At 42.7% G+C, this 27,809-nt stretch overlaps 1 protein-coding gene across 1 annotated transcript; it reads right to left on the reverse strand.

Moving 5' to 3' along the window:
* ubr1 (ubiquitin protein ligase E3 component n-recognin 1) lies at positions 1-27,805 on the reverse strand. The gene is made up of 45 exons (XM_084182324.1): positions 27,470-27,805; positions 26,468-26,727; positions 25,863-25,941; positions 25,621-25,731; positions 21,277-21,404; positions 21,040-21,178; positions 20,810-20,872; positions 20,391-20,622; positions 20,198-20,286; positions 19,985-20,083; positions 19,731-19,888; positions 18,976-19,075; positions 18,734-18,862; positions 18,431-18,611; positions 17,932-17,993; positions 17,668-17,778; positions 17,467-17,532; positions 15,102-15,203; positions 14,947-15,010; positions 14,644-14,768; positions 13,251-13,303; positions 13,027-13,129; positions 11,211-11,259; positions 10,936-11,090; positions 10,741-10,840; positions 10,515-10,618; positions 10,320-10,400; positions 10,050-10,228; positions 7,574-7,776; positions 7,351-7,444; positions 7,071-7,223; positions 6,796-6,896; positions 6,609-6,705; positions 6,277-6,425; positions 6,110-6,165; positions 5,916-6,012; positions 5,722-5,789; positions 5,388-5,623; positions 5,083-5,219; positions 4,879-4,987; positions 4,651-4,707; positions 4,474-4,551; positions 4,190-4,360; positions 3,972-4,073; positions 1-3,830 (listed from the first exon to the last, which is right to left on the reverse strand). Exons 1-45 carry the CDS (start codon positions 27,512-27,514, stop codon positions 3,689-3,691), a joined length of 5,217 nt encoding a protein of 1,738 aa, XP_084038450.1. The 5' UTR covers positions 27,515-27,805; the 3' UTR covers positions 1-3,688.
* Positions 27,806-27,809: the final 4 nt, after the last annotated feature.

Raw genomic sequence — 27,809 nt, forward strand, 5'->3', positions numbered from 1 at the left:
TTGTCTAGATAAATGTATTTATTCAGACAGCCTGGTTATCATACAGCACTGTCAAGCAACGCAAACGAGGAAAAACAAAACCCATACAGTATATGCACAAAACTTCATTTTCCTGAAAAGTCTGATGTAATATCAAGTGTATTTTTATAGCGATTATTATTTTTCATGTAGCTACTCCCCCATAAAATGTACATAATTGTAGTCTTAAATACACTAATGTAGTAGTGATGTGCTATTATTTACTTGTTAGATTAGTCATGTGTACAGAATATATTTCGTGTTGCTGGTATGAACCTTTTTGTCCCCGTTAGCTACAATATGATCTATTTGAATGTCATTTTCACAGCAAAAATAATAATTTCTAAAACAGTTGACAATGTTCCCATACACAATTATTTGAAGGAGTTACGACAAAAGAAGCATTTAATGAGTATCAGGTTGGCAAAATAGGGAATTTCAGTGAAGACTTACAGAAGACCGACTCTTTTACATGTACATATATTGGAAACTTAAGTCATTTTATTTCAAAAGTGCTTTTAGATTAACATTTAATTGCCATCTAATTCATTCAGATTACAAGCAGCAATGTTTGTACAGTAAAAGTTTCTCTTCATATACTTTTGCATTTGACAAGTATAGTAATTGCTTGTATATCTATTCATACAGTGCCTTCATAAAGTATTCACACCCCTTGACTTTTTCTACATTTTGTGGTCCTCTGTAGCTCAATTGGAAGAGCATGGCGCTTGTAATGCCAGGGTAGTGGGTTCGATCCCCGGGACCACCCATAAGTAAAAATGTATGCACACATGAATGTAAGTCGCTTTGGATAAAAGCGTCTGCTAAATGGCTTATTATATTATTATATTATTACAGCCTGAAATTTAAAATGGACTAAATGTAGATTTTTTTTGTCACTGGCCTACATACAATACCCCCTAATGTCAAAGTGGAATTATGTTATTAGAATTGTTCTTTCATTAAAAATGAAAAGCTGAAATGTCTTGAGTCAATAAGTATTCAACCCCTTTGTTATGGCAAGCCTAAATAAGTTCAGGAGTAAAAATTTGCTTAAGTCACAATCATTTGCATGGATTCACTCTGTGTGCAATAATAGTGTTTGGCTTGTTTTATTTTTATTGCTACCTCATCTCTGTACCCCACACATACAATTATCTGTAAGGTCCCCTCACTCGAGCAGTGAATTTCAGACACAGATTCAACCACAAAGACCAGGGAGGTTTTCCAATGCCTCGCAAAGAAGGGCACCTATTGGTAGATGGGTAAAAAAAAAAGCAGATATTAAATATCACTGTGAGCATGGTGAAGTTATTCATTACACTTTGGATGGTGTATCAATACACCCCGTCACTACAAAGATACAGGCGTCCTTCCTAACTCAATTGCCGGAGGCCAATGGTGACTTTCAAACAGTTACGAGTTTAATGGCTGTGATAGGAGAAAACTAAGGATGGATCAACAACATTGTAGTTACTCCACAATACTAACCTAATTGACAGAGTGAAAAGAAGGAAGCCTGTACAGACAAACAGTATTCCAAAACATGCATCCTGTTTGCGACAAGGCACTAAAGTAATACTGCAAACAAATTGGAAAACCTAGAGGAAAACCTGGTTGTCTGCTTTTCACCAGACACTAGGAGATTAATTCACCTTTCAGCAGGACAGTAACCTAAAACAAGGCCAAATATACACTGGAGTTGCCTACCAAGAATACACTGAATGTTCCTGAGTAGCTTGGTTACAAGTTTTGACTTTAATCTGCTTGAAAATCTATGGCAAGACTTGAAAATGGCTGTTTAGCAATGATCAACAAACAACTTGACAGAACTTGAAGACTTTTAAAAAGAATGTGAAAATATTCTACAATCCAGGTGTGCAAAGCTCTTAGACACTTAACCAGAAAGACTCAAAGCTGTAATTGCTGCCAAAGGTGATTCTAACATGTATTGACTCAGGGGCGTGAATACGTATGTAAATTATACATTTCTGTATTTCATTTACAATAAATTAACCAAAAAAATTAAAACATGTTTTAACTTTGTCATTATGGGGTATTGTGTGTAGATGGGTGAGAAAAAACAATTTAATCCATTTTGAATTCAGGCCGTAACACAACCAAATGTGGAATAAGTCAAGGGGTATGAATACTTTCTGAAGGCACTGTACATTATCTGGGTCGTTCCACGAATAGAGTGCCTTTTGCGTCCCTTTAATATTTAAACAAACTGTGCACCAATATTGAATTTTAAAAGCATGTTATATTAAATGTGCCATTTAATATAGACCACATAGAAAATTCAATAAATCCGGTTTTTATATTAATAAAGACTTGCTAAAGTGCCAGAAGTCACAGTTTTGACATGTCCCTCTTCATGTTTTTCCGACTTCTAGGAAGGTTTTAACCCACTTAACCACAAAATGTCTCCAGGTTCTCACCATCATTGTAAAGCCATAGTTATGTTTTTGCTTTGACAAAGTCATTTCTGAAGATTATTATTTATTTAATGTGATAAGTGATTAATCACGTCCCTCATTTTAAAGTCAACCCTGGTGAGTGAACAGAACTCTCGTTTTAATATGGTGAAGTAATTCCTTTAATTTTTCCCCCGAAATAAACATTGAATAGTCAAATTATAGTGTAAAACCAGGTGAGCTGGTTCTACTCTTTTTGGCCATTTTCTGGTGTTTTGTGGTGGAAAACTGAGCCCTTTGAGCATACCACGTCAAACCTGTTATCCGTAGACAGATAGGCTTGAAATACTTTAACAGCTCAACATTTTTTGTGCCCCTCCATGTTGCACACAACAAGCTTCCATTCCCCCTGTCACAAGGGGATTTATGGCTGATTTAAGATGAAAACCTCAACCCTGTTACTCTGATGGCACTTTATTGGCACTTACTGTAGTCCTTTTTTTATTTAACTCCTTGAGATGGGAAAACATGTTTTTTTTTTTATTAAGTTGAACATGTTCTTTATGTCAATGTTAAAATTAGGTGAAAGTAAAAATGTTTTATCAAGTTACACTACCCAAAATGTACTCTATTCGTGGAAAGACCCATCTATTTATATAATTAAAGAAGGGTGATGGTCAGTAACATGGGCTAGGTGCCATGCAAACAGTCTACTGTGACAGAAAGCAAATAATATAGAACAGGAAACATGATCCCAAAGCCATTTGCAAAAGAGTAAACTCAACTCCCACACTGCAAGACTCGCTAAAACCCATGTTTTATCATCTCTATAAAGTCTTAAAACAAAAGGAGATGGCAGATAATTCACAGCACCACTTGGGAGAGATTTTATATACACAAGCTGATGGCATAAAGATATTGGGGTGTTTGATAGATGTATTTTCCTTTAATAAGCTTCTCTATGGAGAAGGGAGACGTTATTCCTAGCATTACTCATAGCCCTCTCACAGCAGACAAATTCAAACAAGGCGACTTCAGTTTCCAACCACCACCTCCTCATCGCTCTCTGTCCTATCTGCACTCCCTTTGGGATCCTGGGGAGGAATGGCTGCACAGGGGCGTACCGCTCCCAACCAGGACATATGTAGGTGGGCGTGTGTGTGTGAGTGTGTGTGTGTGTGTGGGCTGTGCCCCCTGGCTGTGGCCTCCAGACCTTGGCCCTACCCAGCAGCACACATAACCTGGTCTTGGGCTCACAGCATCTGCCATTCGAAAGCAAACATGACGTTGACCACCTCCAGGCTGCGGGCGATCTCCTCCAGGATACAGTGCTGCTGCCACAGCTGGTGGAGCTTCCGGTACCGCTCAGGGCACAGGTGCAGGGGGTTCCCCCTCCTAATCTCACATTCACATACAGTCCGTCAGTGACACAGGTCTCACATAACATTTGCTTTAAAATATGCTATTCTTCTACAGAACGACATCAGAGATACATGTAATGAATGTTTCAAAAGAGAGGAGATGTGGCCAGCTTACCCCAGCTGTGGGTCAGTCTCTCCGTAGTCATCAAGATAAGGGGCTGGGTAAGTGCTTCCTCGTGTCTTACTGGCCATCAGGACCATCTCACACTCTCTTATCCTAATCAGTGGGGGGAGGGGGAAACAAAGCAATCAGCAGAAGCTTTATAGAACATTTGAACATATTTAACCACATGCCCACCCTGTCCCTACAAGGAACCCTTGTCCCCGACCCACCTGAGGAACATGCCCACTCCAGCCCCACAGGTGGCAGCGTGTGCGGTGCAGGCGCCCACCTCCTCCCCGTCAAGCTGGCTATGACAGCAGGTGCTCTGGGAGCACAGGATGGTCCCACAGAAGAGGCACAGGGTGGGGTGCTTCCTCTCATCATCTGTGGAGTTAGGACAACTGCACAGGAGGGCAGAGAGAGAAAGAGGACTGTCTCCACTGGAACTCAACAGCTCTCCCATAATTTAACCAACGTTTATGAGAATCCAAGTAAGACAGTGGTGCCTACTTACTGAAAGTGACTGGCTTGATTGAGGAGCGCGCTGTAATCCTCAGGAAGCTCAATTAACCGATTCCTTTTCCTGGGATAACTGCAATAATCATTTTATCAAAGATTCAGTTATTCATAGGGCAGAAAGGAAAACAAATCTTAAATACTTCATTCAGTTACTAAGTGAATTTGAGCTTACCTGATTGTCTGCATTTCCCCTTTTAGTGCATTGGTTACAGCTGGGTGCCCACACCATCTGAGAGACAGAGGCCATCAGTAAAAAATATTTCTTACATTACATCAAACAATTACCTTAGAAACATAGCTACCATCACAAATCTGATAATAAGAACATCAGTTAAAGATGTATAAATGTTCTATTCATTTCAATGTATTTTGGCTGTGACTAACAGGTTATTGATATTACCTCTGTATTAAGGGAGAGACAGTCCCACGGTGCTCCTGGAAGAGCTGGAACACATTGGAGGGCAATGCCAGATAACTGCACAGCGCCTCCACCTGGCCTTGAGAGGTAACTGCAGCCGAAACAGCATGAATGGTTCAGTCAGTGAAACCCTAACCCATTCAATCCCCTTATACACCACAATAGTCTGAGCCCTGAGATACCTACCTGTAGTACTGGCGAGCTCCTCTGGAGGGGGCACCCCTGTAAGGCAATTGAAGAAGAGGGCAGCGCAGCGCAGGAAGGGCGTGACCCCTCTCCTCACTCTGTCTGCCACTGAGCACCCAGACACATCTGACCTCAGCCTGGACAATAAGACACACAGTCACATAATCTGCTTAGGAAAACAATGGACCTTTGACTGGATGAACATGAATGGAAAATGTCCAAAAACGACCCAATGCACAATTCACACACATACAGTATATTACATAAAAAAATACAGAGAAAAGGCAGGCAGCATTCCTTCTTACCCGCCGGTACATTGTGACACAGTGGCATAGAGCTCTGCTGCTGCCCTCGCCTCCTCTCCCTCCTCTCCCCCAGACACTGCTGTGTAATCTGTGGAGGAGAGGAGGACCTGCACCACGTGGGCCATGGTGACAAGATGGAGGATGTGGAGGTGGTTGTAGGCAGAGCTGACAGCAGAGGGCTGCAGGTCCACCGCCTCCTCCTGGTAGAGCGCTGGAATGGCAAGCACCAGCCCCACCTGACAACACACAGAGAAAGGTTGGTTATACCCAGAGCGTGTGGAAGACCTACTGTATGCAGCCAACAGAACATTAACTTCCTTCATTGGTGACTTACCAGAAGGTGGAAGAAGTCTACTTCTAGAATAGAAGGTGTGCTCTCTGAACTCATGGTGGGTAACAAGGCTGTAGGGAGAGAGAGCCAGAGGAGGCAACCAAATTAACTATTACATAAAATACCAAATCACACAAAATGAGATGACAATGTAAGGTGGATGGATATTGTGTGCTGGGTGGTGTTTGAACACGTACATCCTAACATGTCTGTGAAATGCTTCTGAATGACAGCCTGGGAGCTCTTGAGGCGTTGGGTTGCAGAAAACTGAACCACAGCCTTCAGGCCCGCAAGCTGAAAAGGAAAGCAGAGTTACTGTGATAAACCCCCCCGAGGGAATAGGTGAAAACCGGTCAAACACAGTCCCTCCTCTGTAATATATCTGACCTACCTGTCTGTTTTGTAAAGAGCCAAACAGTGTCTTATCCTCTTCCTGCAGCAAGTTCTCTGTAGGAAAACAAAAACAAAAAACATCCTGAGTAGTGGCACAATTAGTTCAGCTAGAAAAAGGATTGAAAAAGAAACAGATAGAGTAAAGAAGAAAGACGTGGGACTGACCAATGGCCTGGATGGTGAAGGCACAGGTGTTCCAGGACATGACGGGCACGCCGGGACACAGCTCGTTAGGGGCCGTCTGCAGCCCCACCCTGTGCACCGTGGTGGCACACACCACCAGCATCTCTGCTATGCTGTCAGAGTACTTCCTCCTGAGGAAGATCAACAGGGGGACATCTTTAGAATATCTCAAGTACTTATTACATTACAGAGCATGTGGTGAGTGGATACATAATATAGTACACTGTCAATAACATGGAAATGATGTTAGTGTGTGTCGTGCGCTACATTTGAATAAGCCATTGAGAGCTGATGGTTGTGTGTGTGTGACTCACGGCTCTTTCACTCCAAAGCTGAGGATGGAGCGGAAGTCTGGCTGGCCTTCCCCACAGAGGGCAGTGTCTCCATCACTGCTAGTCTGACTGCTGCTTTCTGGACCACAAACACAATGGAGTCACACCTGCAACAGCACTGGGCTCGCTCCACTAAAATGACTTTGTGAGATCACACAGCTGTCTTTACCTGGTCCCTGAGTGACAGACCGGAGTCCTTTGATCCTGGCAGAGAGGATCTGGATCCAGCGAGGGAGGGTGAGGAGCTGTCCCACCAGCTCTGCATTCTCACTGCAGACAGGACATAAGGGACAGGCCGGTTAAAACTGATATGTTCACTATTTGGCCATAAATCAGATTTAGTTTTATGGATACTCCAAAAACATATCTAAACTCAGTTAGTCATTTAGGAAGTGGCAATAAAGTACGGCATGGCGAAACGGCATGGCTAAAAGGAAGACATACTAGTTGAGTGTGAGTGGTTCCAAGGGGATGAGAGGAACCACAGTGTTGCACAGGGACTTGCAGAGCGGGCACATGTACTCCCCGTTCTCCAGGTCAATGATGAGCTCAGCATGGAGCCGGTTCCGAGTGGTGTTCTGGACTGCCTCAAAGTACCTAGAACACACAGACAAAAAAACAAAGATGTAGGTATAATCTTTCTTTAGGTCTTCAGGCCCAAGATAGTATGTTGGAATCATCATCCCTATGATTCATTGATAGACACGTTACTGCAGTGACTCACTTCTGCCAGCAGATGGCGTGCATGACGTGGCCACAGCTGCCAGTGTGAGTCCCCACAGCCAGGTCAGGTGGCATGAAGAGGGGGTACAAGGTCTCTGTCACACAGAACAACACATTAACATCTTTAATCATTTCAACAGTAATGCAAAAAGAGATGACAGTGGTCAGAGAGTATTGTGTACCACAGGACATCAAAAGGAGGAGAGTGTGAAAAGGGCACTAACCCTTGTTGGCCAGAGTCTTCCCCCGGCACTGTGTAAGCACGGTGGACCTCTGGACACAGGCGGTCAGCACCATGGCTGGGGAGCGGGCCTGGACCTCCTGCTCCTCCTGACATAGGATGCAGGTCAGCACCTCCCGCTCAGCCGGGGTGGAGCCCCGTTGAGGCCCCACAGCCACGCACAACTCTCCCAGCTCCATGGCACAGCTACAGGATAGGAGGAAGAAACATGACAACACACTTATCAGTTATACAGTTGAAGTCGGAAGTTTACATACACCTTAGCAAAATATATTTAAACTCAGTTTTTCACAATAACTGACATTTAATCCTAGTAAAAATTCCCTGTCTTAGGTCAGTTAGGATATACACTTTATTTTAAGAATGTGAAATGTCAGAATCCTACCAAATACTTCTGACCCACTGGGAAGTTTACATACACTCAATTAGTATTTGGTAGCATTGCCTTCAAATTGTTTAACTTGGGTCAAACGTTTCAGGTAGCCTTCCACAAGCTTCCCACAATAAGTTGGGTGAACTCCTGAGTGGCGCAGTGGTCTAAGGCACTGCATCGCAGTGCTAACTGTGCCACTAGAGATCCTGGTTCGAATCCAGGCTCTGTCGCAGCCGGCCGCGACCGGGAGACTCATGGGCGGCGCACAATTGGCCCAGCGTTGTCCAGGGTAGGGGAGGGATGTAGCCGGCAGGGATGTAGCTCCAATGGCCGGCAGGGATGTAGCGCAGTTGATAGAGCATGGCGTTTGCAACGCCAGGGTTGTGGGTTCGATTCCCACGGGGGGCCAGTATAAAAAAAATATGTATTCACTAACTGTAAGTCGCTCTGGATAAGAGCGTCTGCTAAATGACTAAAATGTAAATGTAATGTAAATGTGAATTTTGGTCCATTCCTCCAGACAGAGCTGGTGTAACTGAGTCAGGTTTTTAGGCCTCCTTGCTCGCACATGCTTTTTCAGTTCTGCCCACACATTTTCTATAGGATTGAGGTCAGGTCTTTGTGATGGCCACTCCAATACCTTGACTTTGTTGTCCTTAAGCCAAGCCAACTTTGGAAGTATGCTTGGGGTCATTGTCCATTTGGAAGACCCATTTGCGACCAAGATTTAACTTCCTGACTGATGTCTTGAGATGTTACTTCAATATATCCACATAATTTTCCTTCCTCATGATGCCATCTATTTTGTGAAGTGCACCAGTCCCTCCTGCAGCAAAGCACCCCCACAGCATGATGCTGCCACCGCCGTGCTTCACGGTTGGGATGGTGTTCTTCGGCTTGCAAGCATCCCCCTTTTTCCTCCAAATATAACAATGGTCATTATGGCCAAACAGTTCTATTTTTGTTTCATCAGACCAGAGGACATTTCTCCAAAAAGTATGATCTTTGTCCCCATGTGCAGTTGCAAACCGTAGTCTGGCTTTTTTATGGTGGTTTTGGAGCAGTGGCTTCTTCCTTGCTGAGTGGCCTTTCAGGTTATGTCGATATAGGACTCGTTTTACTGTGGATATAGATAGTTTTGTACCTGTTTCCTCCAGCATCTTCACAAGGTCCTTGGCTGTTGTTCTGGGATTGATTTGCACTTTTCGCACCAAAGTACGTTCATCTCTAGGAGACAGAACGCATCTCCTTCCTGAGCGGTATGACGGCTGCGTGGTCCCATGGTGTTTATACTTGCGTACTATTGTTTGTACAGATGAACGTGGTACCTTCAGGCATTTGGAAATTACTTGTGTCATGCACAAAGTAGATGTCCTAACCGACTTGCCAAAACTATAGTTTGTTAACAAGATATGTGTGGAGTGGTTGAAAAACAAGTTTTAATGACTCCAACCTAAGTGTATGTAAACTTCCGACTTCAACTGTAGATATCCTCCTAATCACTAACCTTCACTCAAGGAATCAACCCAATTCAAATTTGAATTCACTCTCCTTCCTGCAGTAAACTTGAGATACTACTAGGCAAGCTAGAGTATATTATTAAATAGATTTTCCAGTACTTTTGTATACTTTTCAGCCAGTAGTTCTGAAAGTAGCGCTCACGAACCAAAAATTGTGTACTACGTCATATATGTGCAGATATGTGCACCATGTCATTGCCCTTTCTCTCTGCTGCTTATGCATCTTGCTAGCAGTCACTCAAATGGCGAGGGGCTGAAGGTCATTGGCTAAAACTCAAATTGCTAGGGGGCTGGCCCACATGGGAGAAAATGTAGGGAAAATGGCACAGCACAGCTTTCAGAAAAACTGTAGCTTACAAACTAGGGGTTTCATGGCTAATTGAGGTAAGACGGTAATTCTGCTCATAGATTATGCATGTATGAACTACACATTGACATATCCAGCCCAAAGCGAGAGGTTTAAAAAATACTTAGTAGACGCCAAAGTTCCGGAGCATGTCTTTAAAGGAAGGGCAACACTCTGTAGTCTCCCTCATGGCCAACAGCTCTCCCTACCCCCTCCTCACCTCTCTCTGGAGGCCACAGGTTCCCCCTGGGAACTCTCTGGCATGTTGTCATACAGCATCTTGTGTGACTCAATGAAGTTCTTCTGCATGGCCGACATCTGGGCCATGATCTTCTGGCGATGGAGCTTGGCTGCCTCTGCCTTCCTCTTCCGCTCGGCTTTGTCTTTGTCAGGGATGATCTGAGTAAATCAGACAGAAGGTGAGGATTCTTCACTGCAGAAATGTTACATGACAAAAAAGGTGTAAAAATGACCCATGTTCTGTTTTTACCTCCTCTGGCTTGGTCTGCTCCACGCTCATAGAGGCTGCTGGACTGGATTTCTCCCTAAGGCACTTCACCATCTCAAACATCTACCAGAAAGAGAAATATGATCATTTAAACAAAAAGCTGTACTGTAAACTGTCTAAAATCTCAGTTGAAACGAGATGATCAAATCTCTTAACAGGACAATGAAGTTAACCCACCTGCAGTGTCCACTTAATCATATCCTTCTGGGCTTCCAGGGAAGGAAGAGCCGTCATCTTGGACAGGAGGTGGAACACAGATTTGCCATGCTCTGAGCCGATCTCTGAGAGAGTAGAGAAACAGAAAATGTCTCAAGAACAAATGTATATGAAGTGTACCCTAAACCAAGAATAATCCAAGAGACAAACATTTAAAGACAAAAAGTAGTATCTCTAGTACACTCACTGCGAGCCTTGAGGCTGAAGTCAAAGGTGACCTGCTCCACAGTGCTGGCTCCCAACTGGGTCTTCTCCTCCAACAGACCCTGGCCTATAAGGTGCAGGGCCTGTGGGGGGCACACACAGTTACAGTTCATATGGTTCATATAAAAAGGAAAGAGAAAGAGAGAGCGAGTGGGATAGAAATAAATGCGAAAGGTACCCTCTGGATCATGGCCTCTGTCCAGTAGGTGGCCCGGTCCTCCACAGCTCTCTGCAGGACTCGTCTGAGGATGTGGATGAGGATGTCACAGCACAGCAGACCCACTATGCTGGAGAAAGCTGGGCAAAAGGGAGGGGGGACAGGGGGACGCAGGGCTGGGCATGGACAGAGACAGACAGTGATGAATCATAAGCAAATAGTGAATCACCTACAGGGATTGGCTCATAATAACAGTGTTCCTTTCTATGTAAGTATGACGATAAGTTCCATCTCACCTTTGTCACAACCCTCCTGAGTTCTTCTCTTCTTCTGAGCATCTTCCGCCTGGAGCACAGAGTGCAGGGGTCACAAGATTACACATTAGCAAATGGCAGCAGCCAAGGGAAAAACAGCTTTGGAAAAAAATATATAATATGCATGTAGCCTCTGTACCAACATATACAGTGACTTGCGAAAGTATTCACCGCCCTGGGCATTTTTCCTATTTTGTTTCCTTACAACCTGGAATAAAAATAGATTTTTGGGGGGTTTGTATCATTTGATTTACACAACATGCTTACCACTTTGAAGATCCAAAATATTTTCTCTTGTGAAACAAAAAAGAAATAAGACAAAAAAACAGAAAACTTGACCGTGCATAACTATTCACCCACCCAAAGTCAATACTTTGTAGAGCCACCTTTTGCTGCAATTACAGCTGCAAGTCAATTGGGGTGTCTCTATAAGTTTGGCATATCTAGCCACTGGGATTTTTGCCCATTCTTCAAGGCAAAACTGCTCCAGCTCTTTCAAGCTGGATGGTTTCCGCTGGTGTACAGCAATCTTTAATTCATACCACAGATTCTCAATTGGATTGATGTCTGGGCTTTGACTAGGCCATTCCAAGACATTTAAATGTTTCCCCTTAAACCACTCAAGTGTTGCTTTAGCAGTATGCTTAGGGTCATTGTCCTGCTGGAAGGTGAACCTCCGTCCCAGTCTCAAATCTCTGGAAGACAGGTTTCCCTCAACAATTACCCTGTATTTAGCACCATCCATCATTCCTTCAATTCTGACCAGTTTCCCAGTCCCTGCTGATGAAAAACATCCCCACAGCATGATGCTGCCACCACCATGCTTCACTGTGGGGATGGTGTTCTCGGGGTGATGAGAGGTGTTGGGTTACCGCCAGACATAGCGTTTTCCTTGATGGCCAAAAAGCTCAATTTTAGTCTCATCTGACCAGAGTACCTTCTTCCATATGTTTGGGGAGTCTCCCACATGCCTTTTGGCGAACACTAAACGTGTTTGCTTATTTTTTTCTTTAAGCAATGGCTTTTTTCTGGCCACTCTTCTGTAAAGCCCAGCTCTGTGGAGTGTACGGCTTAAAGTGGTCCTATGGACAGATACTCCAATCTCCGCTGTGGAGCTTTGCAGCTCCTTCAGGGTTATTGTTGGTCTCTTTGTTGCCTCTCTGATTAATGCCAACTTTGCCTGGTACGTGAGTTTTGGTGGGCAGCCCTCTCTTGGCAGGTTTGTTGTGGTGCCATATTCTTTCAAAAAAAATTTAATTATGGATTTAATGGTGCTCCGTGGGATGTTCAAAGTTTCTGATATTTTTTTATAACCCAACCTTGATCTGTATTTCTCCACAACTTTGTCCCTGACCTGTTTGGAGAGCTCCTTGATCTTCGTGGTGCCGCTTGCTTGGTGGTGCCCCTTGCTTAATGGTGTTGCAGACTCTGGGGCCTTTCAGAACAGGTGTAAATATACTGAGATCATGTGACAGATCATGTGACACTTAGATTGCACACAAGTGGACTTTATTTAACTAATTATGTGACTTCTGAAGGTAATTGGTTGCACCAGATCTTATTTAGGGGCTTCATAGCAAAGGGGGTGAATACATATGCACGCACCACTTTTCCGTTATTTATTTTGTATAATTTTTTTTAACACTTTTTTTTTTTTCATTTCATTTCACCAATTTCGACTATTTTGTGTATGTCCATTACATTAAATCCAAATAAAAATCAATTTAAATTACAGGTTGTAAAGCAACAAAATAGGAAAAACGCCAAGGGGGATGAATACTTTTGCAAAGCACTGTACCTTGCTATGCTGAGATTTAGAATAGTGAAAGAAGAAGGGATTGAATTCCGGCAGGCACTCCTTTTTCACTTCATACAAGCCGTGTCCAGAAACACCTGGCTTCCTAAATAGGAGAATAAAGAGTCAGTGAAAAAGCTCCTCAAACGTTAGTCTCTGCTGAAGACGTTATTTATTATTTTGATTTGTATCATTATGGTCAAGATGACCTTAAGTGTTACACTTACTTGAAGGTGGCAACTTTTGGGATGACAGTTTCCAGGCCAGTTTCATGGCTCTCCTACAAACAAAGACAGTACATTGTTGCAGTATAAAAGGGGATGAAGAAGTGGTACCAGTATTAGTGCTTTAAGGCCTTCTCACACTGTACGTTGAATTCAGTCTTTTAGGATTATAACATGTGATTCAAAATGCAAAAAGGCACTCGCACATCTGAGCTATCTTTGTTGCATGGTAACAATTGAATAACATGAAAAAAAAGAAGAAACCTGCACACTGCTCTTGGTAGTATCACTGATCTTTATTAAGCTTTATAAGAGCTCTGACGAAGGCCCTCAGGCCGATACATAAAGCTTAATAAAGAGCAATGATACTAGCAAGAGCAGTGTGCGCGTTTCTTCTTTTGTCTCAGGATTATTACATGTAACACTGTTCGATGTTACCAAATTAAAATCTTGATATCAACCTGGCCAGATTGTACCATTTGCTTCAGTGTAGTCGTCACATTCAGCGATTGGTTTGCGAGGTTACGTCAGCCGACGTAGGTTACATCAACTGCAGTGGTGTATTTGATCTGTGCATGTGCCAGCACCAGCAGCGCTAGCCTTCCTCTTATCGTGGTCGCCACTAGTTAACACCGCCACAAAGTCATAAACCCTGCCTATACAAGATATCTTCTTAAAATTTGATTTTAATCCTAATCCTAACCTTAATCACACTGCTAACATTATGTCTAACCCTAACCTTAAATTAAGACCTCAAAGCTGTATTATCTAGTGGGAACCTCTTATGCGCGAGTGAAGTGAGTTCAGAAAAACTGAAAGTACGCATCTTAGAAATAGTTCACATGCAAATATTGCATGTCCGACTCAAAAATATGCTTCCCAAAAATAACATGGTCGCTGTGGAAGAAAGTATATTTTGATAGCCGATTTAGCGCATTTATCAAAATTCCATCAAATAGCTTGATTTCATGTGTCATGTAAAAGATTATTTGGGAAATCGTTCTTCTTGCAAAGCATGTAAACGTTTAAATTGAGCTATTACATTAATCTGACTATTCAATCGTATTATTCTGTGCATACTCAGTGTAAGCCGTGTTCCTATTGGTCAGTCACCGAGATCGGCTCGCAACAGCAGCCACAATACACAATAAAAGCTAAACATTTCTGACATTGCCAGAACTTTGTCAGAGCCTACGCCACACGTAGTGGTACTTAAAATCGGCAGACCTAGACCGTGTCACACAGAACCGGCCAAGATGTCTAACAATCGTTTACGACCTAAGAATTTGCTTGTGACATGGACATTCCGTCTGGGACGGCAAAATCCTGGTATAAGACGGCTAAAATCGTAGTCTGTGTGGGCCTTTAAAAGTGTAGTATAGGTCCACGTTCTCACGTTCTCTGGCAGGCCCTTGACCAGGCTGCTGTGAGCCATGGGCTGGATGCACAGCAGGTGGATCACCTCCCTCATCGTCACATCCTCTTTGGTCACCTGACTGATCCCTGGGACATACCGCTCCCCTGGGGACACATGGGGCATGACATACAGAATGAGACACCCCTCAACATAAACAATAACTGCCATATCATCTAGCCAACAAGATGTCACTATACAGTCAACTTACTAACTACACATTAGGATTTCGCCAGACATTTACTTTAGTAGATATGTTATTTAGAAAACAGCTTAGGGACGTACCAACAATGATGATGAGGAGGTAGAGCATCTCTTCTGTTAACCGGTTCCACTGTTTCAGCAGTTCCTGCACAGGAGGATTGGTATTTTATTAATTGACCATTTTGCCAAAATGTAATACTTATTTACTTGAACCAATAGCCATTAGTCGCTCTTACTTGGTCTTTGCTTGAGAGACTTCCATTGAACACATCAAAGAGCTCAAATCTCTGCAAGATCAGCATGATGAAGTGGTTGGGGTCCATTTTGGAAGCAGCAATCTGTACAAAGTTTTGAGAGGAGACTTCCAATTATGTAGTGGTAGTCAGGAGACTCCATAGAACAGGGGTGTCAAACGCCCGGCCCGCGGGCCGGATCAGTCCCGCAAACGGGTTTAATCCGGCCCGCGAGATGATAAAAAAAAAAATCAAAAAATGTAAAGTATAAAAATGCGCTGCAATTTTTCTAATAAAATAAACTGCTGTTCCAATTGCGTCCACTAGATGGCGCAATAGCAATTGTGTTAAGCAAGCAAACTGTTTATACCGGGGCAGAGCAAGTAGGTCAAGCACGTGCAGCCAATGAGCTACTTTGTTTTGCCCGCGATATTTATTACGGCTTCTACTTTTAACATTATGTGCTTTGGCACCCTCATTGCCCCAATATGTCTCTGTCAAAAAAGAGAAAAGTGGACGCAGAGTGCAGAGTGTTCCAAGAAAAATGGTAAATCCTATTTATTCACGGAATTGAATGGGAAAGCTGTATGTTTGGTGTGTTCAGAGCATGTTGCAGTGCTGAAAGAATATAACCTTTGTCGCCACTATGTGAGTCTTCATGCCGACAAATATGACAACTTTCAAGGACAGCGGAGATGAGAGAAGGTGAATGAACTGTTGGCGGGTCTGAAGAAACAGCAGTCTGTGTTTACTCACAGCCGAGACATCAGTGACGCTGCAGTGAAAGCTAGCTACCTCATTGCTAATGAAATCGCAGTGGCTTCAAAACCATTTAGTGAGGGTGAATTTGTAAAAACATGCATGATGAAGGCAGCGGAGATTGTGTGCCCTGAAAAGCGTCAGGCTTTTGCAAATATCAGCCTGACAAGAAACACAGTTGCAGACAGGATTTCCGATCTTTCAGTGGATTTGGACAGCCAGTTGAAGCAAAAAGTAAAGTCATTTATTGCGTTTTCGGTTGCAATTGATGAAAGCACGGACATTACAGATGTTGCACAACTGGCCATTTTTTCATCCGCGGAGTTGATGACACATTGACCGTCACCGAGGAGTTCGTGGAGTTGGTGCCGATGACAGATACAACGACAGCAGCTGATATTTTTACCGCACTCGTCGGCGCGCTGGACAGGGTCGGAGTGGACTGGTCCCGCGCGGTCAGCCTGGCTACAGATGTGACAAAGTTCAGAGAGAAAGTGCAATCTGCAAATGGAGGACGTGATCTTTTGACTTTTCACTGTATTTTGCACCAGGAGGCTTTGTGTTGCAAGTCATTAAAGATGGATAACGTCATGAAGGTGGTCATCAAACTGTTAATTTCATCCGATCCAGAAGCCTGAATCACTGTCAGTTTGACAGCCTTCTCAGAGAGAAAGACCACATCTATGGCCTGCCATACCACACTGAGGTAAGATGGTTAAGCCGAGGTGCTGTGCTGAGGCGTTTCTTTGATTTACGAGAAGAAATTGAACAGTTCATGGAAGAAAAGGGCAAACCAGTGTTAGAATTTCATTCCGCAGAATGGATGCAGGACCTTGCATTTATGGTGGATGTTACAAACTTGAACAAACAGCTGCAAGGGCGCAACAAAATTGTCACGCAGTATTATGACAGCATACATTCTTTCAAGTTGAAGCTGTCATTGTGGGAGACGCAACTTGCCGGTGGTGATGCAGCTCACTTCCCCTGTCTGAAAAATGTGTGCGCGACCCAACATGTGGCAGACATGAAGCGGTTCAAAGATAAAATAACAGGACTGTTACGGGAGTTTGAGCAACGCTTTCAGATTTATGTTTATATGTTTTTATGTTGATGTGCTATTGTTTTTAATTGATTTTATTTGTATATTTAACCTATTCTTGACTCTGTGGTTCTTGCACTTGTTTGGGGAACAGGATTTCATTATTTTTATCTACATTTCTGCCTGAGAAATGACACCCAGATATAGTTCTGTGATCTGTGAAACAGTTCTGTTAATCACTGAGGCATTGTGTGTTTGTGTGTTCTTTTTCTTTAGAATTTTCAAATAAACTTGACGTGTTTTATGATTAATAGTGATGTTGTGCTTGTACTATTTTGGACACACTGTCCTCAGGCTCCAGCTTTATGTTGTATGTTGATCGTATTAAAACAAAGAAAACAATCTGAAGTTGTTGTTTTTAAGTTATATATACCATGATTTTTCCGGTCGGGCCCACTTGGGAATAGATTTTCCTCCGTGTGGCCCCTGAGCTAAAATGAGTCTGACACCCCTGCCATAGAATAAAAAGGAGGTGAGTGCAGAACAATGTTGCTGTTGTTAAACACTAACCTGTAGCATGATGACATCCTTGTCAAACATCTCATCCCTGCATTTTACATCGTGATAATAATACACCTGGAAATGACAAATAATCATACTTTGAAACACATTAAAGCAATCACAAAATGTGAAATCAATCCGTGAAAAGTTCAGGTTTTAGCAACAGTTGACACCATCAGTCCATCCAAGCCATCACATCCCACCTCTCACCTGGCTGACGAGCGAGAGCCCGTTCCTGCGCCACATCTCAGCTGAGACTTGGGCAGCCAGCACCACACAGCGCAGAGGGTGCTCCGCAAACCAGGTGAAGTCACAGCTCTCCTGTAACACATAGACGGCTCTGTCTTTTAGCAACAGCAGTGGGAAGAAGATTGTCTGCAGTGCACAAGCTGGCAGGCTGACTGATGATACAAAGCTGATTCTTACAGACTTACGACAGATAAAAACACAAGAAAACTTGTCACAGATACTTACTGGATCCACAAATTCGTGGAGGCGTTTGACTGCCCCTGTACAACACAGCTGTACATACAGGCCTGGGGATCATAAGGAACAGGTATTAGAGGTTCCGCAAATCTCAAGATGCACCAAAGAACACAAGAGTGAAGGTGGAATGACAGCATAACCAATAGGGCTGGGATGATACCAGTATCGCGATAACTTCTTTAGGAAAGCAGCCCTAATGTTGGAAACAAACATCATTATGTTGTCATCCAGAGTCACATTTATTTATTTTTTCTCCAAGCTATAGCACACAATATTTTTCATACAACAGGTTTTTAAAGAGAGTCTGCTTTGTGTTTTCATTTTTGCCATGCAGAAAAAATTGCGATAGTGGTCTCGTCCTGGCCCTAATAACCAATAGGTATGCTGTGTCATCTTCATTTCCACAACCCCAACTACTGTCCCAACACATAGAGCAATTCCCCAAGGCCCATAGGGGCAGACAGATGGACAGTATGGTTCTTCTCACCAGCGAGCGCCCTGGAGATGGGCAGGTGTATGCTGACAGGCTCCTGGGACACCTTGTAGGGGCTGACATGGAGGATGTGTTTACACATGTAGTAGTCTGTGGCCTCGCTTTGAAAGGGTTGGTTATTGCAGCGCATCAGCGCCCTGTGGCACTCCTTGAAGGACAGGAGGAGAACAGTCTCCTGGGGGGCAGAGATACCGGTCAAGTACACAGGAACATACACTCTTAAAAATATTCAGCCATTCATTTATCAGAGATTATGAGGGATTTGGGGATTTTTAAAACCATCGCGTAAGGACTTACATCAGAGGAACACCATTCCTGGAACATGACGAGGATGTGTCGTAGCTGTCTCTGGATAGAAAACCCAGCCTCCCATTCAGGCTCGACCTCGATGTGCTGACCAAACTGCCGCTTCACCTCCTCCATACCCTACCAAGAGAACAACCATCTGATGTATTTCATGATGGAGGCAAAGACTGCAAGTAATTTCAAAATCCCTAATGCCGGACAGTTACCCCAGAGTGTAAAGCGACTGAGTGTACCTGCATGCAGTTGAGGAGCCCCAGGAAGACCCTGAACCCCTCCAGGAACTGGGTCCTCAGCTCCTCAGTCCACACCGAGGGCTTGCTGATCAGAATGTACCTGTGGAGTAGAACACATTCATATTACAGATAAGCATCAGGCAGCTATAGCAAGATACATATTCCTAATGTCAGAGACAGCGGTGGAAAAAGTTCCCAATTTTCATACTTGAGTAAAAGTAATAGAAAACGACTCAAGTAAAAGTGAAAGTCACCCAGTAAAATACTACTTGAGTAAAAGTCTAAAAGTATTTTGTTTTAAATATACTTAAGTATCAAAAGTAAATGTAATTGCTAAAATATACTTAAGAATTAAAAGTAAAAATAATTTTAAATTCCTTATATAAAGCAAACCAAAGGCATAATTATCTTGTTTTTTAAATGTACGGATAGCCAGGGGCACGCTCCAACACTCAGACATAATTTACAAACGAAGCATGTGTTTAGTGAGTCCGCCAGATAAGAGGCAGTAGGGATGACCAGGGATGTTCTCTTGATAAGTGTGTGAATTAGACAATTTTCCTGTCCTGCTAAAGCATTCAAAATGTAACAAGTACATCATTTTCTTTAGGAATGTAGTGAAGTAAAAGTAAAAGTTGTCAAAAAAATAAATAGTAAAGTAAAGTACAGATACCCCAAAAAACATTCAAGTATTTATTACTTAAGTACCTTACGCCACTGGTCAGAGATTAAGCTGAGTAGTATGTCACACCCACCTGAGGTCGTGGAAGATCACCTGGATCCGGAAGAACTTGTCTGAGTTGTATCCCTGGAAGTGGAAGCGATGGTTGGGATCCAGGTGCTCCCAGAGCAGCTCCATGACGGTGTCAACGATCACCTTGATCACATTCCCTTCCTCAATCAGCTGCCTGGCCTGAACAGAGGGAGAAGGATACAGTGGTATGTGAGCTAAGCCTGGCAGATTTTATTTTTTAAATCTTCACATTACATAAATCGCCATAGCTCTCACCAGAGTGGGTACGGTGAAGATCTGCACAGATAGAGCTGTGATGGATATGCTCCTCTCATGGTCATCAAGGATGTAGTCTTTCTGCAGTTGTTTGTAATGCTGAAAGACAGTGACGGCAGAAGGGTGGGACGTACAGCATATGTTAGCCACATAAATGTAATGTAAAGGTTGCATTTATTTTAAACATATCAGTGTACTACTGACTTGACATACCTTGGTGAACTCAATGGCAAAGAGCCTCTTGTACTCTGTCTCCATCAGCAGGCTACAGAAGATCAACTCATGGATGATCTTACGGGCTCCTGGTGGAAAGAAGAGAATGGGCTTGAATGTGATGGACTGGAGGCAAAACAGAGGTGCATCTTAAAGTAGAGAAAGATTGATCCATACTCCCAGGTCTACTTGCCTTTGTACAGCCTGGCGTCGTGCAGCATGAGTCGGCTGATGAGGCTGGGCTGGTCCCCCTCTGAGCTGGGCTCCAGAGCCACCTGGCAGAACACCTGCCTGAAGCCCACTGAGTAGCCGATGATCTGCGGAAACCAGGTGCCCAGTCGCATGGCGAAGCTCTGGTGGGCCATGACCGCTGAGTGGAGGATCTCCACACGCAGGGGCTGCAGGGAGATGTGTTCTGAGTGGGACTAAAAGCACAACACAGAATACTGCAGGGGTTAGAGGTCAGAGGCTGCAGGGAGATGTAGTCCAAAGTGGGACTACAACACAACACAGCGTTTAGCAGGGGTAAGAGGTCTGACTCAAAACACTGGAGGTGATTAAGTTCTATGGCAACATTTGCATATTGTAGTTTTATAAAAGGCTATAATTTACCCTGATGAGGTCCTTGGCTTGTTGGCAAGACCGGAGCTTCCCTCGCTTCACTGCCCGGCGACCCTGCATTCAAAACAGAATGATCAATTTCAAGTGCAAAGCTATAACAACAACCAGAGTTCAACGTTGCAGCAGAATACATTTGTTTTCAGTTTTTTCCCTTTATTGACAAATCTAGATGCTTTAAATGAAAGTAATGAAGAATGCCGGAGAATGACTGCAGACAGTACCTCTTTGTCAATGAGGGCTGTGTGAGTATGTGCCTCACTGTGGTCACACTGAACAGAGCGCTGAAGGGTGTAGATCACGTGATCATATGAGTGGTGCTCATCGTTGTACAGTACACAGTAGTATGTGTCCTCCTTCACCCTATGAGAAATCACATTGAATGTCATTCTGGATTTAAAACTACTGGTGTAGTGTGGATACGTTTAGTGCTATGGTTATCAATAGAAGTAGGCTAGTACCTGGGCTGCAGTTCTGCTGCTAGCTCATAGCTCTCCTCCCACACCAGCAGATCTGTAGCGTAGCGCAGGAGAACCTGGAAGAGCTTCTGGGCACGCTCACGTAAACCAGGCTCTAACACACACTCATCCTACAGAGACAAAAAGTATGCATTATCAGTCACACGAATTTTGTACATTTACATTTGAGTCATTTAGGAGATGCTCTTAACCAGAGTGACTTACAGGAGAAATTAGGGTTAAGTGCCTTGCTCAAGGGAACAGACAGATTTTTCACCTAGTCGGCTCTGGGATTCAAACCAGCATCCTTTCGGTTACCGGCCCAACGCTCTTAACTGCTAGGCTAGCTGCCGCCCTATGGTATGGTGCCATCTGATACACACAATTACGTCTTGCACATGTACCACCCTATCAAATCTGTTATTCTTTCCCCACTTTTCTCCATTTTGTTTTCTCCAGGTTTCAGATTTCATTATTTTCACTCTCAAAATCAGTTTTAAATAGAAAAACAACAAAATTGGTCTCCCCCACCAATTTGTGCACATTCATTGTTTCATAACTTCATTGTGTGAATTGTTTGCGTTTGATTGTTAGTGTATATCAATTCCCCTTTACATATATCACCAGTAGTACATTTACCGTTAATTCCTATCATTTCTAATCTACAAAGTTTGTTACTTTGGTTACAGTAATTTCTGTTAATGCATTCAATATTATTCCAGTCTTCCGTTATCATTGTCGGAGTGGACACATTGTTTGTACATTTTTACATTTTAGTCATTTAGCAGACGCTCTTATCCAGAGCGACTTACAGTTAGTGAGTGCATACATTTTTTATTGTTCATACTGTAGAGTGCACAAACTAAGCTACACTTGTGAGAAACACGTTTTGGTTTATTTAATTCCATTTATGAGTTTTGTCAATTTAGTAATTGTCTTTTGTTTCGAGCAATGTTGAGTAAGGACGCGCACGCATAGAAGTAGGCCTATAGGCTACCTGGCCTGCGTGCAAATGTCGCCATATACAGTGCATTCGGAAAGTAGTCAGACCCCTTGACTTTCTCCACATTTTGTTGCGTTACAGCCTTATTCTACAATGGATTAAATGAATTTACACACAATACCTCATAATGACAAAGCGAAAACAGGTTTTTATAAATTTTTGCAATGTATTAAAAATAAAACACAGAAATAGCTTATAAGTATTCAGACCCTTTCCTATGAGACTCGAATTGAGCTCAGGTGCATCCTGTTTCCATTGATCATCCTTGAGATGTTTCTACAACTTGATTGGAGTCCACCTGTGGTAAATTCAATTGATTGGACATGATTTGGAAAGGCACACACCTGTCTATATAAGGTCCCACAGTTGACAGTGCATGTCAGAGCAAAAACCAAGCCATGAGATCAAAGGAATTGTCCGTAGAGCTCCGAGACAGGATTGTGTCGAGGCACAGATCTGGGGAAGGGTACCAAAACACTTCTGCAGCATTGAAGGTCCCCAAGAACACAATGGGCTCCATCATTCTTAAATGGAAGAAGTTTGGAACCACCAAGACTCTTCCTAGAGCTGGCACCCCGGCCAAACTGAGCAACCAGGGGAGAAGGGCCTTGGTCAGGGACTGGCTTCGGGACAAGTCTCTGAATGTCCTTGAGTGGCTCAGCCACTACGCAGCTTCAGTGAGCTCCAGCCCAAGTCAAGCACTGCTTCTTATCCATTGAGCAAATAGCCTACAGCTGTGTCTGTCCCGAGCTCACTGGCGCAGGAAACTCTGAGGACCCAGAATTTTTATATATAGGCTATTTTTACGTAGTTGGCAATGGAAGTTACTTTTTAAAGTTATCATTTTCATTTAGATTTGGATTAACCACATGACAATGATTTTGAGATATGAAGACGTTATTTTAAAATAAATGAAACGGTTTCACGAAAATGTGCATATGAAAACCATAACTGGCACGCAGATCCGTAGAAATGGTAAGATAAATTGGCATTCAACATGAGAAAGGTTGCCGACTCCTCGTGTAGCCTATTACCGGAAACTTCAGGAGAGTAATGGCAGAATCTGCAAAAGTCAGCAGGAGCGGGAGGAGAATAGTTGGGTCAGGTGAAGGTTTTATTCTTCTGGTTATCTAGATCTCTGGTGCCCTCGAGGCATTTGTATTATTTCATCAAACCGTAAGCTTAAAGCATCAGACAAGCTCAATGCAAATAGTTGATTTTATTAAAACACATAGGGTGTATCTATATATGGAAAAAGACACGTTTAAAAATGTTGACTAATCGATTGGTCGAAAGAACAGACGACTTTCGGTCGACCAAGATTTATTTTTAGTTCCATAATCCTAGCACGCAATGATTACATCAAGCTTGTGACTCTACAAACTTGTTGGATGCATTTGGTGTTTGTTTTGGTAGTGTTCCAGATTATTTTGTGCCCAATAGAAATCAATGGTAAATAATATAGTGTCATTCGAGTCACTTTTATTGTAAATAAGAATATAATATGTTTAGTGATGGTGAGAGATTAGCATGTCTTGACGGTATGACATTTGTGCTTCTGTAACTTTCTCTCATCATTATTCACGATTCATTCAGGACTATCCGTAATCCGGCGGTAGGCTACGTGTTACATGTTTTCAAGGCTATTCCTTCCTATTCCATCTGCAGTCTATGGCTGCCTGAATAAATAATTCACTTTAGGTTATTTAATAACTCAATGGTCAAATAGGAAATCGGAACGAATGTAATTAATTTATAAGTGCAGCGCTTATAGCACAATATATTTTGATGATCAAGTTAAAAATGAATGCTTGTTCATATGTAGGTGTAATAATCCTATCTATTATCATATGTATAACAATGTATATTTGTTTCATTTGGTTTTGTATTCAGTTAGCACAGTATGTATTAATTCATATGATCTCATTTTAGAAGTGATGTTCTCTACCCTGACACCCAAGAAGACTCAAGGCTGTAATCACTGGCAAAGGTGCTTCAACAAAGTACTGAGTAAAGGGTCTGAATACTTATGTAAATGTCATATTTAAATATACACTACCTGTCAAAAGTTTTAGAACACCTACTCATTCAAGGGTTTTTCTATATTTTTACTATTTTCTACATTGTAGAATAATAGTGAAGACATCACAACTATGAAATAACACATATGGAATCATGTAGTAACCAAAAAAAAGTGTTAAACAAATCAAAATATATAGTTTATATTCTTCAAATAGCCACCCTTTGCCTTGATTACAACTTTGCACACTCTTGGCATTCTCTCAACCAGCTTGTTCTAAAACTTTTGACCGGTAGTGTTTATAGATTTTTTTTTTTTATATACATTTGCTTTGTTATTATGGAGTATTTTGTGTAGATTGATGAAGGGAAAAAACGATTTAATCCACTTTTAGAATAAGGCTGTAACATAACAAATTGTGGAAAAAGTAAAGGGGTCTGAATACTTTCTGAATGTACTGTAAGACCACAATAAGCAGTGTACAGACTATCAAAAAGAACACAAACGTTAGATATTCAACACATAGGCAAAATAACACATAGGCAGAGCTACAGTCAGTGGGTCTGTTTATCCATTCTAGACACCATGTCATACTACCATGTCAAAACAGGGGATAGAATCTATCACTAGACATTAGGCCTTAAAGCTTTCTTGTTTGAAACCCAGACGGTGTTGTCATGTGATGAGTCACTAAAAAGCAGCCTACAGGGCAGCGGCCAGCCTTCAATAGAGGCACCTGCTGTTTATGGAAAGAGGCAATGAAACACATGGGCCTTATGTGTTTGCTCACCACTCCTGAACTTGATATTATCAGAGGAAGGCCCACACCTGGGCTGGGCTGCATTCAAGACTGCAGGTCCTAAGTAATCAGTACTCAACCACTTTTGTTGCATGACTGTTCACCACACTGTTCAATGACTTGAATGCCCCTCCATTTAGGCCTATTCATAATTGTTTCTTATCAAGGTTATCAGCAAAAACCATTCCACGTTGATATGGAAACATTGTTGATGGATGATATAACATAACATAATTGGACCAAATTAAAAAGAACGTCACTAGCCAGCCTTTATCTCCTGCCCTTATTTTCCATAAGGCCTCGCTGCAACCACCCACCCTCTGTCTCTGTCATTCCAGCTCTAATTCGTTTTGTGATGCAGGCTGCCCAAGTGTAATTTTCCCAGACACTTTCTTGTTGAAGGCCAAAAGCGCATTCTCCAACTCAAGACAGGAAAAGGAGCACACTGACGTCATCAACACAGAATGGGAAAAGAAAATAAAATGTGAACCCCCCGCCCCCTCTTCCGGCTGTTATGAAACGCACCGTTTCCATGGCAGTGGCAGCCCCTGGGTCATGTTTGGAGCAGCAGGGCCCAGTCTTCCAGGCCTCCAGATCCCCACAGTCACAGAACCCCCCTCCTGATGAAGCGTGCATCTATAAGAATCACACAACATCGAGGATCAGTAATGGACAGGGACAGCAGGAGAGATTTCATGAGATGTTATCAACACTTATATTAACACTAAACCCTTCCAAAACAACATACGTTTTAAATGGGAACCTACTTTATAACGATGGCCCTTGTGCACACTGTCCTGGAAGCAGTCCATGCACAGTACGCATGTGGGATCTATCGCACAGTCCCTGCAATCAGGCCCACAGGAGGTTAGAGTCGTAATTTGATCACACTCATCTCTACAGTTGGCTTGAAAACATGCACACATGCACAGTCACACACTAAAACCTGATACAGAGTTCACTTAATTATTCATTACAGCCAGTTAGGCTAAGTACTGTAGTGTTGTAGTGTGTGAGGTGACCAAAAGGTAGGCCTATTAGCTAATTCTAAAACTGCAGTTTTGGCAAATCAAGCCTAAATAACTATTTTGATGTATTTACATAGATCTTTGAACCACATTATTAGTCGAGTTAAGAGAAGGAAAAAAATAAGAATAATCACCTTCAGAGCTTATATCTAATCGGGTTGCTAAAAAGGTCATCGCCTTACAGTACATTCATTCGGTCAACAGATTCTTCATATTTCTGTTTCTTGACATTCCATCGCCTTACAACTACTGACTGAGTTGGTTCAGGAGTTATGAAATCTCTGTCTGATTAGCAGGTGTCTTAATTAGCATTAATGCATGACAATCAGTAAGCTGGTTCTGACCTGCAGGAGTAGACAGTCTCCCCCTCCTTGAAGACACGTCCACAGAGCTGTGAGGCGGCACTGCCCTGCTGGAGCTTCTCCAGGCCGGCCTGAGGGTCCTCCCCGAACAGGAAACACTCCAGTGGCTGGAGGAGACGGCTCTGCACCACCTCCTCCTCCTCCTGAGACTTGGACTCCACCTCCAGGCAGTAGATCTGTGGCACCTGCTCCACCACGAAGCGGAGCATCTCTGCCCCGCAGTCCGCAGCATCCCACCATCTCTGCAAGACATGGGAGGGAGAAGAGCAACATCCGGGTTAAATACACACCACACAAGACTCTCTACTTGAGGCAGCATAATATATATATAGATGATAGTACATCAAAAGGAGGTCTTGAACCGCTTTCTTCTTAAATGATCAGAATATGTTTTTTATAGTGTTCTGACTAAAAGCATTTACCCTAGCAAGCTCAAATTAAAACAAACACTTTTTTTAAATAGGCAGGGTTAAGCCATAATTATGACTTTGTGGCTGTGGTAACTAGTGACGACAGCGGCGAGATGGTCAGGGCTTGAAGGGATACAGCTTGTCAAATAGATAACTAGCGAGCTAAAACGTTAGCTAATTAACGTTTGCTAAGCTAACGTTAAAGTCACAGATCCTGACAACCAAGATTATCCGTTGCTGTGTGACAACGTAGCTAGCTAACTAACTAGCACCAAGAACATCCTAGCTGTGTGAACACAGTATAATTCAATTACCAGATATATCTTAACTAACTAGCTAGCTAGCTAGATAATGTGATGCCCACCAAAATAGTATTCTTGCAACATTAGCTAGCTACAGTAGCTAGTAAATGTTGCTAGCAGGTTAGCAAACTGGCTAGGGGTGCGTAGAAGAGCGTCCACCAAGTAAAACGGGAACTCAAATATCGTGTAAAACCATATCAACAGTAAAATATAAGTTAGATCAAGATAAGAAAATACGCGTGCAATCTATACAAATTACATTTAAAGCATACCTTACTGAGCTCCAGCCCGTTTAACGATTTTTCACCTTCCGCCATATTCCATTTGCCGTAAAACTGTTGATGCCAGGGAGTGAGACGTTCTGGAGTTATTTTTGCGACTGTCCTCGACCTCGCCTAGTCATGGCTAGAAGGGATCCAGCTTTTGTGAAATTAACGTCCAATTTGACTTTTCGTAGCAGGTTAGGAGAACTTACGCTGCAGGTTAGGAAAATTAACGTAGCGGGTTAGGGTTAGCTAAAATGCAAAACCTTTCAACGTTTGACGTTAATTTGACAAACGCTGTATTCCTTCTAGCCATGACCACCTCGCCGCTGTCGTCACTACTTACCAC

The sequence above is a fragment of the Coregonus lavaretus genome, assembly GCF_964263955.1.
Source record: "Coregonus lavaretus genome assembly, chromosome: 18".
NCBI classification, from domain to species: Eukaryota; Metazoa; Chordata; class Actinopteri; order Salmoniformes; family Salmonidae; genus Coregonus; species Coregonus lavaretus.

What these genes read in the sequence shown, in the direction of transcription:
- ubr1 (XM_084182324.1), bottom strand. Translation starts at nt 27,514, where the DNA reads ATGGCGGAAGGTGAAAAATCGTTAAACGGGCTGGAGCTCAGTAAG. An exon ending in AGCAGACCAAGCCAGAGGAG is followed by an intron (nt 10,229 to 10,319) that starts GTAAAAACAGAA and finishes TGATTTACTCAG; the next exon opens with ATCATCCCTGACAAAGACAA. An exon ending in GTGTCACAATGTACCGGCGG is followed by an intron (nt 5,220 to 5,387) that starts GTAAGAAGGAAT and finishes CTTATTGTCCAG; the next exon opens with GCTGAGGTCAGATGTGTCTG.